The 24,679-nt window shown below is 38.3% G+C and overlaps 1 protein-coding gene across 1 annotated transcript; it reads left to right on the forward strand.

The window, feature by feature from the left end:
• The first annotated feature begins 5,110 nt into the window (after positions 1 to 5,110).
• LOC124097010 (ATP-binding cassette sub-family D member 3-like) lies at positions 5,111 to 8,455 on the forward strand. Its single transcript, XM_046451143.2, is given in 2 exon segments — positions 5,111 to 6,298; positions 6,301 to 8,455. Coding segments are annotated over 2 exon segments (1,929 nt in total). The 5' UTR covers positions 5,111 to 5,178; the 3' UTR covers positions 7,110 to 8,455.
• The last annotated feature ends 16,224 nt before the right edge of the window (positions 8,456 to 24,679 follow it).

Consider the following 24,679-nt stretch of genomic DNA (forward strand, 5'->3'; position numbering starts at 1 on the left):
AATACATAAGAACACACATTCTCCCGTATTGTCGGCATTCTGAATTACTGTGTTTATACAGCTTGGAAATTCTGTCTTTACAGGCAGCAGGAATTTGAGGCAGATTATATCTCACTGTGGTTTCTGGCACATCTGATTCCTGCCACCTTAGGAGTGAGGGCTATGGAAATAAACAAAGACCACCCAATGAGAAAAACCAAAGGCATTTTTCTTCAGAGCTTTTAATAAACAGGAAGTCTGTCGATGTCACTTGTGTTTTGGTAGAAACTCAAAGGCAGGCAGAAGTGTGAAGGTGCAACAGAGGAAAGCTTGGCAGTGCAAAAGAGGCAGTGCTTCAGGTGTGTGCTGCTAGGAGTGGAAGCTGGAGGGGGCTAACTAGAAGCAAGCATCACTGTGATTAGCTAGGGGTGCATTTTTTACTTTCTCTGGTTGATCTGGACGTAGGGACAACCATTAGAGAAACTATCAATTATCAGTTAAGTCCTGGACATTTGGGTCTGTTAATTCAATTATTGCTTAGCCTACTGGATTGTAGCTAGAGATAGCAATCCGGTTTACCCCAGGCTGACTTTTTGGATTGTTTATTGTAGATAATGTGTTTGATTCCCTGGGCAGGTGGGCCACAGTTCCATTTGACACATATGGTTTGGCCATTGTCTGCATATTCGGTGTCTCAGGGGTTCTGGGAGTACTGAGTGACTACTACTGTGTTAGGGGTTTTCCAGGGTAACAGAACCCACAGGGAGGTGGGGTGTGTCTCATGGGATCCTGAGGGCTGGAAAATCTGGATCCCATGAGTGAGAGAGTGAGATTAATACCACACCAAGCCTGTGGGTACTATCAAAAGTAGGCACACAGCATCATGTGAAGTAAAACAAGCTTATTTATTTTTCTTGTATCTGAGAGCTTATTCATAACTGACTTCCAGCTACTTTCAATTTACACGATAAAAGAAACAATTTACAATGTACAATGCCCCTGGGTTCAATCATTTTTATTAACCAAGTAATATGGCACAATCACAGAAGCACACAGAACCTTTTCTCTGGAGAAGATAAATTATACTTATCCTTTCTTATTCAGTGGTATAAACTTAATTGAATAAATATCACAGTGTCCTTCGACAGTGCCTTCAACATTTTTTTTTCAGTGAATTCTGTTATGGGTAGGGTGGATAAAATGACCCATTATTTTAGAATTTTGTGCTAAAGACTACTTGCAGATGTTAGGGGTAAATAAGAAAGTAACAATGAGATCTGAGTTTTTTTTTAATTAGGACATCCCTTTTAAAAATATTTTTTTAGTTGTCAATGGACCTTTATTTTACTTAGTTATATGTGGTGCTGAGAATCAAACCCAGTGCTTCACACATGCTAGGCAAGCACTCTACCACTGAGCTACACCCCCAGCCCACAGGACATAGTCTTAAATGACCTGATTCATCTGAGTAGACAGGAAACAGCATAAAACTACAAATTTATTTTGCACAAAGGTGAAATCTCCAATATTTTTTTGAAGTGAAAATGATGTCATCACTTAATTACTCAGGGGCACCTGAAGACATTTTCAGAGAAAAAAATAAAGTTTACAATACATTTTAGAAAAACACAGAAGAGCCAGTGTGGTGGTGCATACCTGTAATTCCAGCAATTTGGGAGACTGGGGTAGAAGGATCACAAGTTCAAAGCCAGCCAAGGCAATTCAGGGAGACTGTCTCGAAATAAAAAACAAAATAAAAAGGGCTGGGATATAGCTCAGAGGTAAAGTGCTTCCAGGTTCAATTCTTAGTACCAAAATAAAATAAGAAAGAAAGAAAAACACAGAAGAAAATACAAATAATAAATCTCTCAGGATGACAATACGGAAAGAAATAGCAAAAGGTGGTTAATATGATTAAACTGAAAGTCATAAAGTACAAACAAAAAATTATTATTTAACACAAGGAAAGTTCTCCTAGGAATTATTCACAGGCAAGTAATAAAACAAATAAATTTCCACAAAAAGGGAACCCTGGTTTCATTTGCTTTATGATGCAGCTACAAACTTACTAAGAAAGATAGATATTAAAAATAAATTGCTTTTGAGAAATTGAGGATTATTTGAAGAAAAGTTTGTTGTGTTTTTTTTTCTTCTTAAATAAACAAAATAAAATCAAATTCGATGTCGAGTTATTTCTCACTAAATTTTATATTTGTTCCAGTGAGCACTATCACATTCTGTGGACATTCCTGGTCTTTTGACCTCTAACAACATTTGTAGTGTCTGTCTGGGGATTAGAGACTTAAATATTTTTATATTACTTTTTGTCTCAGCTTTTTCAATTAGAAAAATAAATCAGACCTGATTTTTTTTTTTTTTGCATTTATTAGCTCAGTTGTTTTCACGCCTACCACTGAATAAGAAGGGATAAGTATAATTAATCTTCTTCAGAGAAAAGGTTCAGTGTGCTTCTGTGATTGTGCCATATCACTTGGTTAATAAAAATGATTGAACCCAGGGGCATTGTACCACTGAGCTACATCCCTGCCCTTTATATATATATATTTTACATGTTTTTGAAATAGGGTCTCTCTAAATTGCTGAGGCTAGCCACAATCTTGCATCTTCCTGCTTCAGCCTCCAGATTGATTACAGGCATAGGATTCAGCTGGGATCACAGGCATACACCATTACACAGGGCCAATCATGTATTTTATTCAAATGCTTTATTTTATTTTGAGTAGAAGAGTACAGCAAAGTATTAGCCTTGGCCTACTCCTCCTCCAGGCACTCTCTGAAATAAATGCCCTGCAGATTTGGGAACAAGAGGGCTGCCTTTATAGTTCTGTATTATTCAGTCATTAGTTATGGACTGAAGATGGGAAGGGACAGGGAAGTCGAGATGGGAGGGATGGGTAACTTCTGTGAAGTAGCTCCAGTCAGCTGAGGGCAAATCTTTGGGGAAAGGGAAGCAGGTCCCCTGATCTGGCAAAGAGGTCCCAATTAGCATGCTACGAGCCTCGTCCATTTATATCCAGCAATTGCCAAGCTAGCCTAAAAAAATAATGATGGCTGTAATGTTGTAGTTATTGATCTGTAATGAAATTCCCTTCCCTCCTTCCTCTCTCTTTTCTTTCCTTAGTACTATTTTTCTTTATTGCAAAAGTGATTTTTTTCCCCCTAGAGAATTTAGGGAGTTAGAGGGAAAAGAAGGTGTTTTACAGGCTTCCATTATATAGAAGTAGAAATCAGATGGAGTTCAAAGCCCTGCTCAGGAGCTTAGCAGCCTTTGACATTGGTTTCAGTAGCTTAAACTACCTAAGCTTCAATATCCTGCCTCAGGTAAAATGAGGGTGCTAATAATATTTGCTTCATAAAGTTGGTGCTCAGTAGTGTTATCTGTCCCTATGGCTTAGCAATAACCATTGTCAACATTTGTTCATGTGCCTTCTAGTCCTTTCTCTAAATTATGTAGATGAATATTGAAATCATGGCAAATAAAGCTGTTCATCCCACTCTTGTGGTTTAGATTTAGAACACTGCTGTTGTTGGTAATAGACTGGTTATTGATTAATTATCCTGATGGGAGAGAAGGTGGTTCTCCTTTTAGCTTAGCTGTAACCAACTGGTATGAGGGTTTTTTTGTTTATTTGTTTCTGGTTTTTTTTTTTTTTTCAATTTGAATTTTGGATTAAAAAAATCAATAAAGGAAGTGCCCAGTCCATATGTGTAGTATCACAAGCAATAATAAAGCATTTTAAAAAGGTAAGGCTACTTCGAAAGTTTAATTCCTCCAAATAGCAATAATGATCGTTATAACATTAATGTTGGGAAAACATATAATGGCAGCAGCACCCCAGAGAAAAACCCCAACATGGCGTTTAACAACCCTTTTTCTCCTCTTTGTTTCTTTCACTGGGGCAAAACGTTCCCGCTGGCGCCAATGTTCAAATCCTGCTGGTGGGAAGCCTTAGCCCCAATAAGAATTAACTTCTTGGGCTCCGGAACTGACATATGGAAGAGCTTGCCAATAAACGGGCGACCTGTTATCTACCTCAGCCCTTGGACCTCTCCTTAGACCTGTATAAACACACAGCCTTTGGTAATAAAGTGGAACCTCTTTGGTGATCTGTGTCGTGTGGTGCAGTCTTCCAGTCTTACAATTATGAAAAGATTTGAAATTGTTGTTAACAAAGGGGAATTGCTGTTCAGACTTTTTTTTTTCCACGGGTGCTTAACAACTGAGCCATATCTCCAGCCCCCCCCCCTTTTTTTTTTAAAGAGAGAGAGAAAGAGAGAATTTTAATATTTATTTTTTAGTTTTCAGTGGACACAACATCTTTGTTTGTATGTGGTGCTGAGGATCGAACCCGGGCCGCACACATGCCAGGTGAGCGCGCTACCGCTTGAGCCACATCCCCAGCCCCCCAGCCATTTTTTAAAAAAATATTTTATTTTAGAGACAGGGTCTTGTTGAGTTGCTAAGTGCCTTGCTAAGTTTCTGAAGCTGATTTTGAACTCTGGATCCTCCTACCTCAACCTGCTGAGCTGCTGGGATTACAGGTGTGTGCCACCATGCCCTGCTAGCCTGGAATATTTTTCAAAAAACAAAATTATTTCCAGGTATTCTCTTGTGTTTTTGATTCTCAAAAATTAAATAGCCTTTGTGAAAGGCAAAACAACCGAAGTTGAGAAGAGTATTTTTTTTTAAGTTTTTAAAGTGAGGTTTAATATATATATAGTGAGGTTCTTCAGGGTACAGCTTAAAGGATGTTGATACCTGTGTATACGTGGACTCACCACCCTGATATACAACACCTCGGTGCCCAGAAGACACAGCCCCTCAGGTACATCCCGACTGCCTGTTACCAACAACAGCAGTGTTCTAAATCTAAACCACAAGAGTGAGATGTTTTGCTGACAAATTCTGAGGGCTGTTCTCAGCTTCCAGAAGCCTCCATGTTCCTTGGCTCCTGCCTCCTTCATCCTCTTTAAGCCCAATGACTTGAGTTTTTCTCAAAATTTGTATCTCTCTTCCTCCTTTGTCTTTCAGACCCCAACGGGAAACATTTTCCAGTTTTAAGGATTCATATGCCCACTTGGATAATCAAAAATTACTTTCAAGTCTCCCCAGCGCTTCCTGCACTAAGGTAGTTGCCGCCGAGTCCCCTTCGCCGGCTCGCTCGCCCTGGTGGTGCCATGGCGGCCTTTAGCAAGTACTTGACGGCGCGGAACTCCTCGCTGGCGGGGGCCGCTTTCCTGCTGCTCTGCCTGCTCCACAAGCGGCGCCGCGCCCTCGGCCTGCACGGAAAGAAGGGAAAAAAAGAGCGAGCTGTGGTGGACAGGGTGTTTTTATCAAGGCTCACACAGATCCTGAAAATCATGGTCCCTAGGACATTTTGTAAAGAGACAGGATACTTGATACTTATTGCTGTTATGCTGGTGTCTCGAACATATTGTGATGTTTGGATGATTCAAAATGGGACACTCATTGAAAGTGGTATCATTGGTCGTAGCAGAAAAGATTTCAAGAGGTACTTATTCAACTTCATCGCTGCCATGCCTCTCATCTCTCTGGTTAATAACTTCTTAAAATATGGGTTAAATGAGCTTAAACTGTGCTTCCGAGTAAGGCTCACCAGATACCTCTATGAGGAGTATCTCCAAGCTTTCACATATTATAAAATGGGAAATCTGGACAACAGAATAGCTAATCCAGACCAGCTACTTACACAGGATGTAGAAAAATTTTGTAACAGTGTAGTTGATCTGTATTCAAATCTTATTAAGCCATTTTTAGATATAGTTTTATATATTTTCAAGTTAACAAGTGCAATTGGAGCTGAGGGCCCAGCAAGCATGATGGCCTACTTGGTTGTGTCTGGGCTATTCCTAACTAGACTGAGAAGGCCCATTGGTAAGATGACAATTACTGAACAAAAATATGAAGGTGAATATAGATATGTTAATTCCCGGCTCATTACAAACAGTGAAGAAATTGCATTTTACGACGGGAATAAAAGAGAAAAGCAGACAATCTACTCAGTCTTCCGGAAACTGGTGGAACACCTACATAATTTCATTTTGTTTCGGTTTTCAATGGGCTTCATTGATAGCATAATTGCCAAATACTTTGCCACTGTAGTTGGTTACCTGGTTGTGAGTCGTCCTTTCCTAGATTTGTCTCATCCTCGTCATCTCAAGAGTACCCATTCAGAGCTTTTGGAGGATTACTACCAAAGTGGAAGAATGCTTTTGCGAATGTCTCAAGCTCTGGGTCGAATAGTTTTGGCTGGGCGAGAAATGACTAGATTGGCTGGATTACAGAATTAATGCAAGTACTGAAGGATTTAAATCATGGCAAATATGAACGCACAATGGTCTTGCAGCAGGAAAAGGGTACTGAAGGAGTACAAGTCAGTACCTTGATACCTGGTGCTGGAGAAATCATCAATGCAGATAACATTATAAAGTTTGATCATGTTCCTTTAGCAACACCAAATGGAGATATCTTAATCCGAGATCTTAATTTTGAAGTTCGATCTGGGGCCAATGTTCTAATTTGTGGTCCAAATGGCTGTGGAAAGAGTTCACTCTTTCGTGTTCTTGGTGAATTATGGCCTCTTTTTGGAGGACGTCTAACTAAGCCAGAGAGAGGAAAGTTATTTTATGTTCCTCAGAGACCTTGTATGACTCTTGGAACACTTCGAGACCAAGTGATATATCCAGATGGAAGAGAAGATCAGAAAAAGAAGGGGATATCTGATCTTGTACTGAAGGAGTACCTGGACAATGTACAGTTGGGTCATATCCTTGAACGGGAAGGAGGCTGGGACAGCATTCAGGATTGGATGGATGTGCTTAGTGGAGGAGAAAAACAGAGAATGGCAATGGCAAGATTATTTTATCATAAACCCCAGTTTGCCATTTTGGATGAATGCACAAGTGCAGTCAGTGTGGATGTGGAAGGCTACATTTACAGTCATTGTCGGAAGGTTGGCATTACGCTCTTCACTGTGTCACACAGAAAATCTCTTTGGAAACACCATGAGTACTACCTACATATGGATGGCAGAGGCAATTATGAATTCAAACAGATCACAGAAGATACAGTTGAGTTTGGCTCTTAGAGAAATCTGGAGTAACTGTACCTGCTTCAATGAAATCAAATTATTACAGAATACTCTTAGAAATACAAAGTGCATTGTAAAATAAAGTTGAGCTTGTTTTTTTTTTTTTTTGAAAAAAAAAAACAAAACAACGAATTAACTAGGTAAAGTGTAATTGAGGACATATTAAAACATTTAATATTATATAGGATATTGCTAATTGTGTATATGTTGGTTTAATTATTAATATGTACTAAGAATGTCCTTATTCTTGTGGTTAAAAACCTGCCTAAATTAAATTGGGCTTAAATCAGTGTAATCTGATTCATCCTGGGATGTAAACCATTTGAAGTCAGCTAATCTGACTTTTATGGCTCTGTCTTTTCCTTCAATGAAGAGCCCTGTTTAAAACTGGGGTCATCTCTTGTCCAGTTCAAACAAAGTAGTCTTGAGTTTCATTTTCTTGTGCCCCATGGTAATGGGAACCAAACGAATCACAGTATATTCTTAAAATGTATGACATCTCTTTGCTTAATGGCATTTATCACACAGTGGCAGATTTCTTTTGCTGCCAATTATACTCATTCCTTATATATGCCTTGGGGTGTACTTGACCCCAAGAGAGCCATTTGGACTTTATTAAGCTAAATAATAAATGTGCCCTTCTCAATCTGCAGGATTGAGTTGTTTTGAGGGTTCTTTGTGGTGATGTAATGAAAGTGTATGTATAGTCTTGCCTAGAAGGGATGGTTACTACATGTCACACCTAGTCTTCCCAATGTTTGGGATATTAAAATGCAAAGTTCTTACATGTCAAGCTCAAGGTCTTACAAGCAGTTTAGATCTTGAAGAAAATTGGACAGATTTGTGTGTTAGGAGCCTACTCTTTAGAAGCGTGGTGGTCATATGGTCTTAGACTCCAGGTGAGCCATAGGTAATGCACCACGTGAAGCAATGCACTGAGTATGCAGGGCCATCACAGTCTCTGACTGTGATTTTATTTTGAAGAATATGTTAAAAATTATCACACACATGGGTGAATTATGTTTCCTAGGTACTGGTTTATCTCTGAATCTTGAATAACTTTTTCACATTTGGGTTATTATATTAAAACTATCCTAAGTGAATTTCAGTTCACCAAACCAACATTAATGACTACATGTATTATTTGCACAAGGAGAACTGAATCTGAGTGTAATTAATAAGCTAGACATGAATCAGTTTTATCAACGTGGGTTTGGAAAGGGGCATTTTATAATCTTGTTTCTGCAACTGGTTTTATTTTTTGCAAAATTAACTAAAATCACTGGCTATCGAAGTAAACTTGATGTACTGATTACATAATACATAACATTCAGTTTTTACCACTTCTGTTTAGCAAACTTGTATACTTATTTTCTGTTCAGATTAAAAAAAAATCAGATACCCTAAAAAAAAAAAAAAAAAAAAAAAAATTACTTTCAGTCTCAAGATCCTTCACCTTAATTACATCTGCAAAGTGCCTTTTGCCATGTAATATAATGTATTCATAGGTTCTGAGGATTAGGCTGTGGATGTATTTGGGTGGGGTCACTATTCAGCCTTGTTGGACCTGTTTTAGTCAGTTTTATCATCAATGTGACTAAAAAATCTGACAAGAACAATTTTAGAGGAAAACAAGTTTATTTGAGGCTCCTGTTTTCAGAGGTCTCAGTTCACAGAAGGCCAACTCCATAGCTCTAGGAGAGTGAGGCAGAACATCATAACGAAAGGGCATGGCAGAGGAAGACAGCTCAGGTCATGACAATCAGGAAGCAGAGAGGGAGTTCTGCCTACCAGGGGCAAAAAAGAAACCCCAAAGCCATGCTCCCAATGTCCTACTTCCTCCAGCCACACCCTAGCTGCTTATGGTTCCATTCAATTAATCTATATCCCTGAATTAATCCACTGATTAGGTTTGGGTTCTTATAATCTAGTCATTTCACCTCTGAAAATTTTTGCATTGTTTCACAGATGAGGTTTTGGGGGACACATAATACCTTGAAAGGATAAAAGAAATTGTTTACAGGGAAATGGATGGCATTAGAGCAGATTATGCTAAGTGAAGCTAGCCAATCCCTAAAAAACAAATGCCAAATGTCTTCTTTGATATAAGGAGAGTAACTAGGAACAGAGTAGGGTCGAAGAGCATGAGAAGAAGATTAACATTAAACAGGGATGAGAGGTGGGAGGGAAAGGGAGAGAGAAGGGAAAATGCATGGAAATGGAAGGAGACCCTCAGAGTTATACAAAAGTACATACAAGAGGAAGTGAGGGGAAGGGGAAAATAATATAAGGGGGACAAACGAATGTCAGTAGAGGGAGCAGAGAGAGAAGAGGGGAGGGGAGGGGAGGGGAGGGGAGGGGGGATAGTAGAGGATAGGAAAGGCAGCAGAATACAACAGACACTAGTATGGCAATATGTAAATCAATGGATGTGTAACTGATGTGATTCTGCAATCTGTATATGGGGTAAAAATGGGAGCTCATAACCCACTTGAATCAAATTGTGAAATATGATATATCAAGAACTATGTAATGTTTTGAACAGCTAACAATAAAAAATTAAAAAAAAAATGTAAAGGACCAGGTTTTGTAAAGTTTCTAAGCTGCACTCAGAACCTGAAATTCCTGTGGCAGTTAATTCCCGGAACTGCCCATTAGATGTGTGTCGAAATCTCCCCTGACCACCTAGTTGCTTAACCACCCCCTCCCCGAGACCATGCAGTTCAGCATGTATACACCTTAGGGCTTAAACCAATCAGTTTGAATGTATACCCCTCCTTAGGACTGACCTATCACCCCCACCCGACCTGTTCCCGCCAGTGAATGTACTAATCATGTTTAAGAGTTGTTATTTGATTTTCCCGCGGTGTACAGTGATTTGCTAAGGGAGGCTATGATGTATGTAGAGTCCCTGCCCTCTCCAAAGAATGTATATAAACTCTGCTTAAGTTGTTCTCGGGGCTCTTTGTTCTCTGCTCTTCTGAAGTGAGCTCTGAGCCCCAGCATGCTGGACCCCCAATAAACCCTTTGCTGTTGCATGAGACGGTCTCTTGGTGGTCTTTTCCTCCAACGTTCGCCCGACCTTTTCAATCTAAACCATAAAGTTACTTCCCAGTTTTAGCATTTTATTATTTTATGAGAATTAATATTGAACAAAAGTAAGGCAGTGGAAATTTAGAGAGGCATTGACTTGCTTTCTATGCTTGGAAACAAGTTTTAAGTTAGCCCATGCCTATAGGAAAAAATTCTTTGAGCAAAATGTGGGTCATGATGTAAAACAGTCCCCACTGTTTCTACATACTTGAAGATCTCCCTCTCTCTGGAAGTATTCTACAAATCTAGATATAGCTGGGAGAGGGTAGGGGTATGCTGGTTCAGTGCTAGATCTGCAGGTTCTTCTGGAGGGGTTCACAACCTGTCTGGTCTTTTCTCCAAATTGCAGAATCAAGCTGATTATGTTTTAGATGGATTACCCCTCACCAAAGTTGGGGTAATGACCTACAACGGTTTCCTCTAGGGAACTGGAATAATGTGTTTTCCTATTTCTATGTTTTCCAAAAGTCTTATTGTATCCATCTTACTAATTTATTTATTGGTAAATCTTTCAGCATATCTGCTCTATTCCCCAGAGCAGAAAGTCACAATGCAAAGGATACAGATGTTGTTAGGAGGTTGATCACTAGGGACTTTTGGCAATTAATATATCACAGTAGCAAAGGATGTTGTCTTGGGTGTTCCCTGCACCATGCACACCTTCCATTTGAATCTTTCAGGTGCTGTCTCTGGCCAAGGTAGAGCCCCCTCCCCCAAGGTAGAGTTTCTTCAGATACACTGAAGAGCAGTAATGAATAAACCTTTCCAACAGAGACAGACTTAGAAGATAATTTACCAACAGGAGACTAGTATATGATTAATATGTAATTTACATTTGGTTAGTGAAAATATTTGTATTAAGAATCATCAAAATGACTCAAGTACAAGTCTTCCTACCTTCACTTCATCAGTGGAGAAAACCACACTATGAAAAAAGACCACTAAGTATGTCTTGTTTTATAAACTTCAATCAATTGTGAATCCATTTTGCATTACTTTAAGTAAACATTTAAGCTAACAAAACATAGATGATTAGTAAGTTCGTCACTTCTGCTTTCAAATGATGCCCTGGTTACTTTCAGATGGAACTAGCAGCTTTCAGTTTTTATTTCTTCTCCCCAAGGAAAACTCATACAGTATATTTTTCAGTGCTTTGTTTGTGTCATTGTTGGCCTCTCTTCCTTCCAGTTCCTTTGACAGCTTCTTGCCTTATGTTTTTCAGCCTGTGCTCTTCTAAGCTCTATAGGAATATAGAAATTTTGCTGTTTGATTTACTTGACTTCATTCACCAACATCATCTAAAATGCTATGATTAATGCTGAGACCACATCCACATTGAAAAAAAAAAGTCAAAGGGGCGAATTTTGTGTCAAATGCAGTAAATAAAACAGAAGAGATTTATAATATGTAGAATTGTGAATTTATGAGCTAGTGAGTTGGGGCACCTATGCTGATGTTTATTAATATTTCTGTTATTGAAGATGAGCTTTCCTCCCTCAGAGTACAAATTCTTCTTTCGTTGATTAGACTCCGAGGGAAGAGATCATCTGCTGTTTATGACATGAATGTCTGCTGCCACTCCAAGGAAAGTCACATGTGCCTTCATATTATTTCCATTTGCTTTTAACAGGATGCACTTTATAATCAAGATCCTTACATAACAGATGGCACATTATAATCAAAAGGGATTCTTGAAATTTATATTTTAACATTTGTTCTTTCAAGACACTTCACACTGAAGAAATGTACTATTGCCTTAAATAAAATGTGGATTATATTTTGTTTCACAGCCAAAAATTAATGATATGAGAACCAAGTGGTGGTTTGTTACACAATAGTATGGTTGTAGCATAGAGTTGAGTTTGCATAGATCAGTATTTTTTTTGGGGGGGGGGGTACCAGGGATTGAACTCAGGGGCACTCAATCACTGAGCCACATCCCCAGCCTTATTTTGCATTTTATTTAGAGACATGGTCTGAGTTGCTTAGTGCCTCATCATTGCTGAGGCTGGCTTTGAACTCACAATCCTCCTGCCTTAGCCTCCCAGGCCGCTGGGATTACAGGCTTGTGCCACCCTACCTGGCACAGATCAGTATTTTATGAGTTCATTTATGCTATGTGATAAAACATCAGGATTGAGTTGCTCCTATGAGTTCCTTATATGAGAGTCTCCTATTTTAGTGATCTGAGAATGAGGGCTGCCTTTTAATTTAAGTTATATTTACGTGAGCTCTTAGGTCACCATGCGTATGTGCTTACACCAAAGATGTAGCTCTTTGGAAAGCCTTCAATTGAAAATATTCCTCTTCCTGCCTCATAGGCTGAATCAAGAAGTTGTTTCTGGTACTAGAAATGATTTTTCTCTCTGGTCCATACCCAGCCGACTCAAGGGCTGAAGGGGATTGTAAGATCTGTGAAAAGTTTGTGTGTGATATTCTGTAATTTGGAGAGAATTACTTTTAATAGAGAAGTGCTTTGAAGCTGTGGAGTGAAATATACAGCATCATGAAGCACCCATATGAAAGGGTTCTTTTCTTCAAGATGTCTGTGCCCACAGAGGCGATGTTCACCTCTGATCATTGGTCTCTATTCTCCTTGGAAACAGATTGTGAGATTCTGTGACATATTCAACACACATCTCTTTCCTAGGCTGCCAGAGTTCATGGAATTATAAACATCTGCTTTTACCTACACCTAACTGCTCTTTTGTGTCTTCATTCAGACATAAGATCTGCAAAAATGAAAAACTTTTTAGAAAACCAGCACAGTTCTATCCCCTGAGAGCACTGAGGAGCAAATTGAATTTAGGATACTGACATGAAGCATGTGATTGCTGAAAAACGAGGAGAATGAGCAGAAAGCAGGGGGTAGATGCTCTCCTCGACTTGGTAAGAATCAGCAAATGAAGGAGCCTTACAATTTTGGGTTTTTTGGATGCAAAATTTGACCCTTGGAAGTTAAAGGTTCTTGGGGGGAGGGGAACATAAGTAAAAGTCTTAAAGAGACAGAAAAAAGTCCTGGCTTAAATTTGGGCTATATCTTATTTGAAAACAATACCTGATCTTCTGATCTGAAGAAATTGGTTTAAAAAATTACACCTCCATTAAGGAACATAGTCTTAACTACCTTGCTGCCAGAGAGGCAATCTGAATGTCACAGGCTTGGAATCAGTCATGTCTATAACATGCTCGGATCCAGTCACTGATATGGTAATTGAAGTTTGGGTTCTGGGCACCAGTTTAACGTTTTATCAGTCTACTTTTCCCAGTTCCTCTGGTCCATTCTGCCATCTCTCCTTTCTACTTTCTTCTGCAAATTATTTGTTATGCCAGATATTGACCTTCAACTAGAAAGCATTTTATTGTTTTCAGATTGTTTCAGAGCTATTATTCTTTTTTTAAAAAAAATTTACAATCAAATATTTATTATTATACAATTATTTTTTAAATCTAAAAATACCCCCTCTTTTAGAATTTTTCCTTAGGCAAATGATATTATTTTATCTTTAAAATGTTGAGATTGACATTCTTTCTTCTGTCATTCCCTCAAAATGTTTCTACTATCCCTTTCTCAATCTCCTCCTGTTTTTGGTTTTCTCTGGTTTCCAATTAACATTTAAAAGTACATTTAAATGAACACTAACCAAAGGGTCCAAGGCTAAGGAACACATGAGAAAAGAAGGAGGAGAGTGAAGACAAGAAGGGAAAGGAGAACAGGGGGCATTGCAGTTTTAATCTCATTTCTGCAGGTGTCTGTCACTTTGGGAGCTCAACTTAAATTACATGGCATTTACTAAGGGGACTAAATCATGGAAAAACAAGGATTCTAAAGTCTTTGAATCACAGAACATTGCTGTAATCTGTACATTAAAAAGACATATTATTCTTGCCTCTATAATGAGACAATATACTTTTCTTTTTAATTTTCTGTTATTGATTAGTATTCTGGTACCTGCTTGGTGCTCAATATATAGTGTGTGTGTCCCAATATAACATTACCCAAATCAAGACAGTTTTGAAACTAAAATGAATGCTATTGGTAACTATGCAGAGACAATAGGTGCAAATTGAAACATTGAGTCCTTTTATTTATATTTGCTAAATGGAAATATTAAACAGCATTTCTTAACTTTTATACCTTTTTTAATCTCAGAAATCTTCCTACTGATGCATGAACTCATTTTCTTTTTAAAATATTTTTTTTTGATACTGAGATTGTGTTTTCTAAAACCACATTAAATGTCTCATAATTTATTCTCTTCCAATTCCTCTAATTAGTTTAATAATAGATTTAGGCAATGTTTCTACCTGCCCAAACTCTTGATGATGGACTTTTTCAAAAAGATATTTTAGCCAAGATATTTCTAATTAGACTCAAATTCCTGATATTGGCTTCTAAGTCATCAGTCTGTGTTATCAATAGGTTCAAAAATTGAGCTAGGAGAAAATAGTTCCTGATTATTGATGTCTGTTTGTATTCTGGGTACCTTCCTCCACATCTCTATCACAAAGTAGTGCACTCTTTTTCAAAATCTGTTTTGTGAAATATTAGGTCTTTGGGTGTATTATTTAATATTATGTGAAAAAAAGCTTTTCTGGATGAAGTTCATTTGATAAACTATGTTAAACATCTGTTAAACTATGGTCTCTTTACTGTAGCAATTCTCCATCTTTAATAAAGAAGTGTACACAATTGCCATGAGAAGTTTATGGTAAGCATTTTCAAACCATGGAACTTATTCCCTATCTTTTTTTTTAACCTCCTTTATCATAAAGCCAAAAGAGTAACAACCATTCTTAATTTTGTTTTTATCCCAATTGACTAAATAATACACTGTGAAAAAATATGAATTAGTGTTATATATTTCCTTTCAGGATGGATTGGCTTCATTACATGAGAATTCTACAAAACAAGCTGAATACCCAGATTGCACCCACGTAGCAGGTGGCTTTCAAGACTTTGGTGTCTCCAACTAAAGACTTAATAAAGATAATACAATTAGTTGTTGAAAGTAAATAAGCCGGGCTGGGGATGTGGCTCAAGCGGTAGCGCGCTCGCCTGGCATGCGTGCAGCCCAGGTTCGATCCTCAAGACCACATACAAACAAAGATGTTGTGTCTGCCAATAACTAAAAAATAAATATTGAAAAAAAAAAGAAAGTAAATAAGCCCAGATTTTGTAATAAGAATTATTTAGCTCACATACTTACATGTAACAGATGCCAGTCATTTGAAAAGATTCATAGTGATTTCAGAAATAACTCCCAATTTTCCTAAGTCTCATAACACCATACCTATTGTAGCACTGAATTATTTTCCAATTTGCTCCTATCTTTATTTAGTTCTGTATATCCCACAGAATATTATCTACCACCTTCCTCTTTTAGGGCTCAAGACCAATATTAAATTCTGCAGTAATTCAAAAGTACCAACCTTAAATATCAAACCCTTCTTAAATACTCTTTTAGAAGGGGTATGCTTCCTTCTAACATGGCTGCTTACTTATTTGCATTAATATATGAAAATGTCTCACTGATGCACTGTGTTAATGAAGGTATGTTTTTAATATGCTTTGGTAGAATTCTGCTTGGACTCTGAATTGAATATAGACCCTCCTGCCCCTACACAGATATCTGAGATTTTAAAAATCCCTTGTTAGGATGGGATTCTTTAGTGCTATCATTAAATTGATTTAATAAATCTGTAATAAAATATTCAGAAATGCTGTGCCTGTATTAAGCACAGAAAGACTAAAGATAAATAACACATTTTGGGTCTAATGTTGTGAAACTATATGTATGCGTTGCCTTTGTTTTACAGATAGAGTTGCCAGATCACTTAAGAAAAAAGAAAAAAGGTCAAGTTTATATACTAAATTAGAAAGTACATGGTGGAGACTTTAATCTTACAACTCTATGTTATAGTTTAAATTTTACATTAGATAATTTCTCATAGTGTTAAAATTATATCAATAGAAAATAGTATACTAAGAAGGGATAGCCATAGAATTGAGGAGGAAGGTGCGGGAGAAAGGTGAGAGACTGGGGAACAACAATGAAAAACAATATATTAAGAAAAAGCACATTTATCTGAGCAGCACTTATTCCCAGTGTACATCAATTTTAAGTGCTAAATTAAGCACTTAAAAACTGTGAACTGGAGGGCTGGGGATATAGTTCAGTTGGTAGTGTGCTTGCCTTGAATGCACAAGGCCCTGGGTTCAATCCCCAGCACCACACACATACACACAAAATAATAATAATAAAAACTGGGAATTGGGCAATCCCCTTGACAGATATGGAAGCCTGCTCTTTGAAGATTAGATAAGTTGCCCAAGGCCATATGCCTTGTAAGTGGAAAGGCCTCCAGGACTGGCTCTATGGCAACCTTGTGCCATCTTGACTTGTTTACAGACCCTAACACATACTCCCCCCAGGCCATTGTCTTTAGTTATTTGTGAAGATATTGTTTCACAGAACATGTGTAACCATGTGACACAAGAAAGTCCAAGCAGAAGGACTTCTAGGGTCCATCAGAAGTACACTTGAAGGACTTAAACACATCTGGGAGTAGAGGAAGGATGACAGGGAGAAAGACTCACTGAGGTGAGAATTGAATGGTGAGATTTCCCAGTGAACCCAGTGATGCGTGCAGAGCTGGGGAACATGCAAAGACAGCTCACTAGGCGAGGCTTAATGTTCTGTAATCTCTGTATTACTCAGAGTTTGGTTGGCAAAGTTGGAGCTCAGAGTATGTGTGGGAACAAGAGAAAAAAGTAAACTGGTACATCTAAGCTGCCTGAATCCTGACACGCTGATCTTGAGGAAATATCATATCAGGTAGAAATTTATGTGTTTAGAACTGCATGTCTTCCTAGGCTCTCTTGGAAAATCTGTTGACAGATTTTATTAATTTGTCACATTTTTAGAGATTTGTAAACAAACCTTTTTGTATCTCACTTTTAAAATTGTTAGCTGAAGCATCTTGAGTATAATTATCAGTAATATTTTGAAACATGATTTTTCTTTGGGTTGGACATATTTCTTTTAAATTAAATTTACTCGTTGAATAAGCAGTATGTGCACACGGTAGAACATTCATCAGGTAACAATGAAAATGCTACTGAAAGTAATTCTTCCTAGCTACACAGTTTCCCAAACAAGGCCATAGCCATTATTAACAAATTCCTGAGTATCTTTCAGAGATGATGTTATTGTACCCATTAAATGTGTGTGTGTGTGTGTGTGTGTGTCTGAGAGAGAGAGAGAGAGAGAGAGAGAGAGAGAGAGAGAGAGAGATATCTTTATTTTTAAAAACTGAATTATAGGGAGGCTGAGGCAGGAGGATCTTAAGTTCAAAGCCAGCCTCAGCAACTTAGCAAGGCTCTAAGCAACTTAGCAAGACCCTGTCTCTAAATAAAAAATTTAAAAAGGGCTAAGGATGTGGTTCAGTGGTAAGCACCTCTGGGTTCAATCCCTGACACCAACAAAACAAAACAAAAAACTAAATTATAACTCAAAGTCCTAGGTAACAAAGATGGCTGGTGGTCTCTTAAATTTCTTTTTCCCCATTTCTTCTGTGTTAGCTAGAATCCTGATTTTTGATAGCTACACGATTGCCTATATAATAGACAATATTTCCAGCTTCCCTTAAAGCTCGATGTGATCAAGGGATGAAGTTCTGGTCAATGAATATGAGTGACAGTGATGTGCAGCCTCTAGTTCCTACCCTAGTAAGGCAGATGCTCTCTCCCTCTTTGCCTTCCCTTTCCAGTCCTTTTGACTGAAAGGAGTGAGCCTTCCTAGTTGATATTGTTGCAAAGAAAGAGTCAGAGGCTGGGTATTTCATACTCGAAGTCCCTGTAATAACTCTAGGTTACTTATTTCTGGGCTACTATGTGAGGAAAACAAATTAATATTAACCTTGTTAAGGTTTTGCTATATAACAGAACTGGTAGCCTAACAGTAATATAACAATCTCTATGCACTGCTTTTTTCCACTTAGTATAAAGTAGAGATTTCATTACATACAAAATTGTCAAGTGCTTTATAGAATTTAATTTTATGGTATATCATAATTGTTTGTCTAGTTGGAGAACTTTTAGGTTATTGCTAAACTTTATTTAGAGTGTTGTAATTTATATCTTGTTCCAAACATTTTGCATAAGTGTAGAAATATTTGTAGCATATATTTTTAGAGGTAGAATTTATGGGATATTTTTAAGTTTGAGAGATAGTGTTTAATTATCTTCTCTGAATGTTGTTAATTTGTACTCCCACCAGCAAGAAATGAAAGAGATTTTTTTCCTCAACGCTTGCCAACACAGTGAATTATTAAGTTTTTTGATCTTTGCCTGGTAGGTGAAAAAATATATGTATATTATGCTCTTCATTTGCATTTAGTACAAATATATATTTCAGGGTCTTTTATATTTCCCTTTCTACCAACTTTCTGCCTTTTCTTGACCAATTTGCTAATGGCTACAAAATGGCTTGGCAAAAGTTTTCTATTCTTCTTCTATATTTAGACTTGACAATAAAAAGAAGTATAGATTTATAGATTCAGATAATTTTTTCCAGTATTGGGGATTGAACCAACGGAGACTCTTCCACTGAGCTATATCCCTAGTCCTTTTTATTTTGAGATAGGGGCTCATTAAGTTGGCCAGGCTGGCCTTGAACTTGTTATCCTCCTCCCTAGTAGCCAGAATTACAGGTGTGCAATTAAGCTCAGGTAGAAAGAGGTAATTTTTTTTTTTGGTGGGGGTGGGAGGAGTACCAGGGATTGAACCCAGGGTGCTTAATCACTAAGCCACATCTCCAGCCCTTTTTTAAAATTTTATTTATTTTTTTATTTTGAGACAGGGTCTCACTGTTGTGCTGTTGAGGTTTTTAGCCCAGAGATAAATATCTCAACATGATGAAAATTTGGAATTTAATTATGGAAGTTATAGATATTTGTCTTCTTAAAAGGTAGATCTGGCGATTTCCCCCTGAGTATCTATTTGAGCTACTGACTCTTAAGCCAGATGAAGAAGGAATGAATAGGATTCATTAGTCTTCCATTTCATTGCCCAAAGCTCATTGACAAGAAATACACACATAACATCTCTAGGGCAGAGTAAATTAAACTCAGTTTTTGAGCCAAGGATAAGGCAGAGAATATAATTCACATCTCAGTAAACTGAATTAACCAGCTGGACCTACCTGCCACATGCTTCCTTAATCAGATCTGCATAATGTATCTAGTTATCCTGAGGGAAGGAGCAAGAATTCTGTTCAATGATTCACCATTTGCACCAACTTTAGTATACCCAGATACACCCTTTGGATTGGGTAACCAAGGGCACTGATTACATTGGAAGTTTTTGCATGAAACAAAGTTCCTTGTCAGTTACTGGTAAGGTTTTTCAAAAGGCAGAAAATAATACATTTTCTTCTTTCCTTCCTTTCTTCCTTCTTTCCTTTTTTGAGGTACTCGGGATTGAACCAAGGATGATCCACAACTACTACTGACCTACATCCCCAGCCTGTTTTCTTTTTAAATTTTGAGATAATGTCCAAGTTTCCCAGACTGGATTTGAACTTGTGATCCTCCTGCCTCTGTCTCATGAGTTACTGGGATTATAGGCATATACCACTGTGCCAGGCTTAGTATATCCTTCTCAGAGGAATGCTTCTTTATTTGAACACAAACAATGGCTGCTTACATAAATGCTAAATTTATTGAAATAGCTTGTGAAAGAAAACAGGCAAATATTAAAAATAATGATATAGTTAACATTTTACCTGTGTAGGGCTAAGGCCTTTTTTTAAAAAAATTTATTCACTCAATAAATATTTATTAGATTCTTACTGTATATAAGGCATTATTCCAGTTGCTATAAATAAAGCAGAAAGTAAAACAAACAAAATTCCTTATCTGTATAAACTTAGCAGGAGTAGAATGGGGCCATGTGGAAACCATGGGATGCTCTCTCAGCCTTCCTGCTAAGAGAGCATAATAGAGCCCCTGCTTCTTGTTCCTGTCGTCCTTCCCTTTCTCTTTTTCCTCAAATATTTGTACAATCCTTACTATTGTAAGAGTAAAAGAAATTGAAGTTAAAGTGTAAAAGACCGGGTGTTGTAAAGTTTCTAAGCTGCAAAGCCTGAGTTAAAATGTAAAGGACCAGGTATTGTTAAGTTCCTATGCTACACCCAAAACCTGAAATTCCTGTAGCCCTTAAAACAATTCCCGGGACTGTCCAGTAGATAAATAACCTGGACCCTGTGCAGTTTGGCACGTAGGCATTCAGGGCCCAAACCAATGAGTTTGAATGTACCCCCCCCTTCCCACCCGACCTGTTCCCGCCAATGAATGTACTAATCATGTTTGAGAATTGTTGTTTAATTTTCCCGCGGTGTATGGTGATTTGTTAAAGGAGACTGTGATGTATGTAAAGTCCCCGCCCTCCCCAAAAAGCGTACTTAAGCACTGCTTAACCTCTGCTCGGGGCTCTGGGCCGCTCTCCCTTGTTGAGTGAGCCTGGAGCCCCAGCGTGCTGGATTGGATCCTCAATAAATCCCCTTTTGCTGTTGCATGAGCCGGTCTCTTCCTCCGACGTTCGCCGGACCCTTACACTATCACCAGGATCTCTGAGAGTAAGGCTACTGTAATATGCAAGTAATTCCTGCATTATAGAAATGCCTTAATTTGAGGATGAAGACAGTTAAATGAATAAATATAGTACCCAATATTTAGATCCACATCACAGATGGGAATGATATATTACAAAAGCCCTCAAGAGGAAGTGATTAATTATGTTTGAGAGATTTAAGGAATAATACTAAACAGAATTTTGAATAGTTTGGAAAATTTGTAGGGCGAAAAGGAAAGATTGAATGTTACTTTCTCAAAAAGAAAACCTTTTTTTTTGGTACTGGGGATTGAACCCAGGAGCACTCAACACCTGAGCCACATCCCCAGCCCTATTTTGTATTTTATTTAGAGACAGGGTCTCGCTGAGTTGCTTAGCACCTCACTGTTGCTGAAGCTGACTTTGAACTCTTGATTCTCCCGCCTCAGCCTCCTGAGTCACTGGTGTTATAGGCATGTGCCACCACACCCAGCTTCAAAAAGAAAACTTCAAGCTCAGAAGTTTAAGACACAGTGATTGGACATCTCCATGTGCCAGAATCTACGTTAAAGTAGAGACTTAAAAACAAATTATGATTTAATGAAGAATTTATTTTTTTCCATACCAAGGATTGAACCCAGAAGCATTTAACCACTGAGCCACATCCCCAGCCCTTTTTAAAATTTTATTTTGAGACAGGGTCTTGCTAAGTTTCTTAGGGTGTTGCTAAGTTTCTGAGGCTGGCTTTGAACTTAAGATCCTCCTGCCTTAGCCTTCCAAGCTGCTGGGATTATAAGCATGTGACACTGCACTTGGCTAAATGAAGAAAAAAATTTTTTTTGTGTATGATAGTGCTATTATGATGTTTCTAAAAAGTGAGTCCTGAGAGATCCATTGTGTGTGTGTGTGTGTTTGTGTGTGTGTGTGTGTGTGTGTGTGTGTAGTGCTGGGGTCTATCTAATCCAGGACTTTGCACATGCTAGGCAAGTACTCTACCACTGAGATATATCCACAGACCCTAAATATATGAAGATAAATTTGTATGAGAGTTAAGATTTAAAAGAAAATATAGGTGGATGGAAGAAGGCAGTGAGAAGTAGATGGCCAAATTGGCCATAAGCTGATGCTTGTTGAAGTTGGGTGGAGTACCAGGGACTCTTTTCCATAATAAACAGTAAAAACAATATCAAACTTGTTTCCTGTGTTTGAGAACCTCATAGTCTCTTGGGAAATATTTTTAGCACTTTACACCCAGTTCATAATTTACTATGAAAGGATGCATAACATTACAGAATCAAAGAATACTTCTTCAAAATAAATATTAACCCTAGCTGCTTCTACTATATAGGGGGTGTGAGGTAATCCACATCAGTGAGAAAATTGTTTCTATACAGCTCTCTTACTCTGGGGAGGAGAGGAGAGAATTTACATTCAGATAAGTTGACTCCTGTTTATCAGAATATGTTGATAAGTCTTTGGATATATAAAGGGAATACCAGAGGCATACTTTGGAATGCCAGTATTCTGAGGGAGGAAGGGAGGGAGAAATGGCATTAAAGAGACAGACAAGCATTGAGTGATTGTTGAGAGCCACAGTTTAGTCAGAATGACGCCTGGCATTTTTGCCAGAGGGAATGGTTGAAAGGTGACCCTGCTCCAGAATTAGGGCGGCTCCGGAATTAGGGTGGATCCTGCTGGGAATAGGGCAGATCCTGCTGGGATTAGGGCGGATCCTGCTGCCTGGGGCGCCAGCTACTTTGGAGTTCCTGTTGAGTTCTCAGGGATTCTGAGAGAATTGGCACGTGGAGCCCAGTGGAGGCAGTGTGTTCCTGGGAAGTGTGTGTAGAGGGCCGGTGAGAGTTCAGGAATAAAAGTTGCTGTTTGAACCTACAAGGCTTTGTGGCGGCTCGGTTATTTTGTGCCCAGACAGACTGTGGCAAGTGATATTATGGATGCTTCTATAAAGTTGGTGACAATAATATTGAAATGTTTGCGTGTGTTACTATTATGTACCCTCATCCATTGCCTCCAAACATGCACAAACCGCTGCCACATAAATTGGCTTCTTTGCTTTTTCTTTTCCTTTTTTCCTTTTTGCAGAAAACAAAGAAATAAGCTTGAGGCTCACATGATAAAACAACACAGTCATAGGAGGTAAGATTGAAGGACTTTTGGAGCAAGAACTCAGGAGCACTAGTGAGATGAGAGAATTAACCCAAGAAATGCACAGAAATCCTGGAAGGAAGAGGTCCAGGCTGGATATGCAGATGTGTGGTTAAAATTGGAATTGGCTGAGTCAGAAAAGGATAATGAAGCTAATATATTTAAGTCACCAATGCTTCATTGGAAATTGTTTATCTTGTGCTTTATTCTGTAAAGTGATGAGTAAAGATCTGGGGCAAATCCAGGTCCCAAATGACCATATGAAGAAGAACTTCAGAAAGGGGTATGGATATTTCTGACAGGAAGATAGAAAATGCTTAAGAGTAGATGATGAAAGAGGGAACTTCTTGAAAGTAGGATACACCCTGCAGCCTTGGCCTTCATTTTATCTTATTAGAAAAACACAAACTATTGACTCTGAGTGCCTAGTAAGGACCTCTGCAGAAAATTGCAGTTACTATCTAGTCAAGATATTTACTTTCAATGCCTGTTTGCTTTGAAGTGTGCCTTAGGTAAAATGAAATCAATATGAAATCCCTCCAGGAATTTTGACCCTTATCCAACTACTTCAATGTTTAAAATTGTGTAATTTAGCTTTGTGCATCTGTGTATATTGAACTGGTTCTTAGGCCAAAATTGTGGAGGTCGATAAAATTTCTGAATATATTCAACTCAACAATCTTATCACTAAAGAAAAAAATAATTTTATAGACCCAAATTTGGCAGCCACATGAGGGTTTGAATGAAATTAGTACATCATAGTGTTACCGCTGTTGGTGGGTGACAAGTCCTTGCTTCCCCAATGTTGAAGAATAACACCAGAGAGCACGCCGAGGCAAGGTCAGAGTAGAAAATAGAAGTTTATTAAAGGACAGCAGAAAAGACTTCTCCCGGAGCAAGAAGGGGACCCAAGAGGTGGAATCTGTGGAAGTGTGGTTGTCTCCCCTTTTTATAGTTTTGGTGATGGAATGTAAGGAGGAAGGGTTGGGACACAGGTGGGCCAAACAAGTAATCTGGGCTGGAAGGACTTCATTATCACTTGTTTGGGATGGGCTATCTCTAAATCTGTGGGGGGCTGTTTCCTGGGTTCCATTAACATTTCTTTGGGGTGGACTTTGGCCTAGGGCCTTTCCAGGACTTCATTAACATTCCATGAGTTGTCCTGTGTTTCCCGGAATCATTGTCAGCATGGCCTCCATTTTAGATTTCTCTGATATTAGACCCAATTTACCTAACTACACTGACTACCTAATTTTAAATCTGGCTTCAGTAGTAAATAGGCCTGAGCTATTGAGTGAGGTTAAAAAGTCAGCTTCTATCTAAGTGATTTATATCAGATCTGGTGTACCCAAGAGCTACCACCTGACCCCCTAACATATATCATATCCAAGTATTAAACTTTGTTTCTCTGAAAGTAATGTCAAGAATACAGATTCTAAAAATTAGAGCTGTCTCCTATCTTGTGACATTTACTGTTCTGAATAATAGTGAAGCCAGATTTAAAGTTAGGTAGTCAGTGTAGTTAGGTAAATCGGGTCTAATACCGAGTGAAATCTAAAATGGAGGCCATGCTGGCAATGATTCCGGGAAACGCAGGACAACTCAAGGAATGTTAATGAAGTCCGAAAAGGCCCTAGGCCAAAGTCCACCTCAAAGAAATGTTAATGAACAGCCCCCAGCAAAAAGGTGCTGACTC

The sequence above is a fragment of the Marmota monax genome, unplaced genomic scaffold (genome assembly GCF_021218885.2).
Source record: "Marmota monax isolate L192 unplaced genomic scaffold, Marmota_monax_Labrador192_F-V1.1 WCK01_AAM20220418_F8-fsc00023, whole genome shotgun sequence".
NCBI lineage: Eukaryota > Metazoa > Chordata > Mammalia > Rodentia > Sciuridae > Marmota > Marmota monax.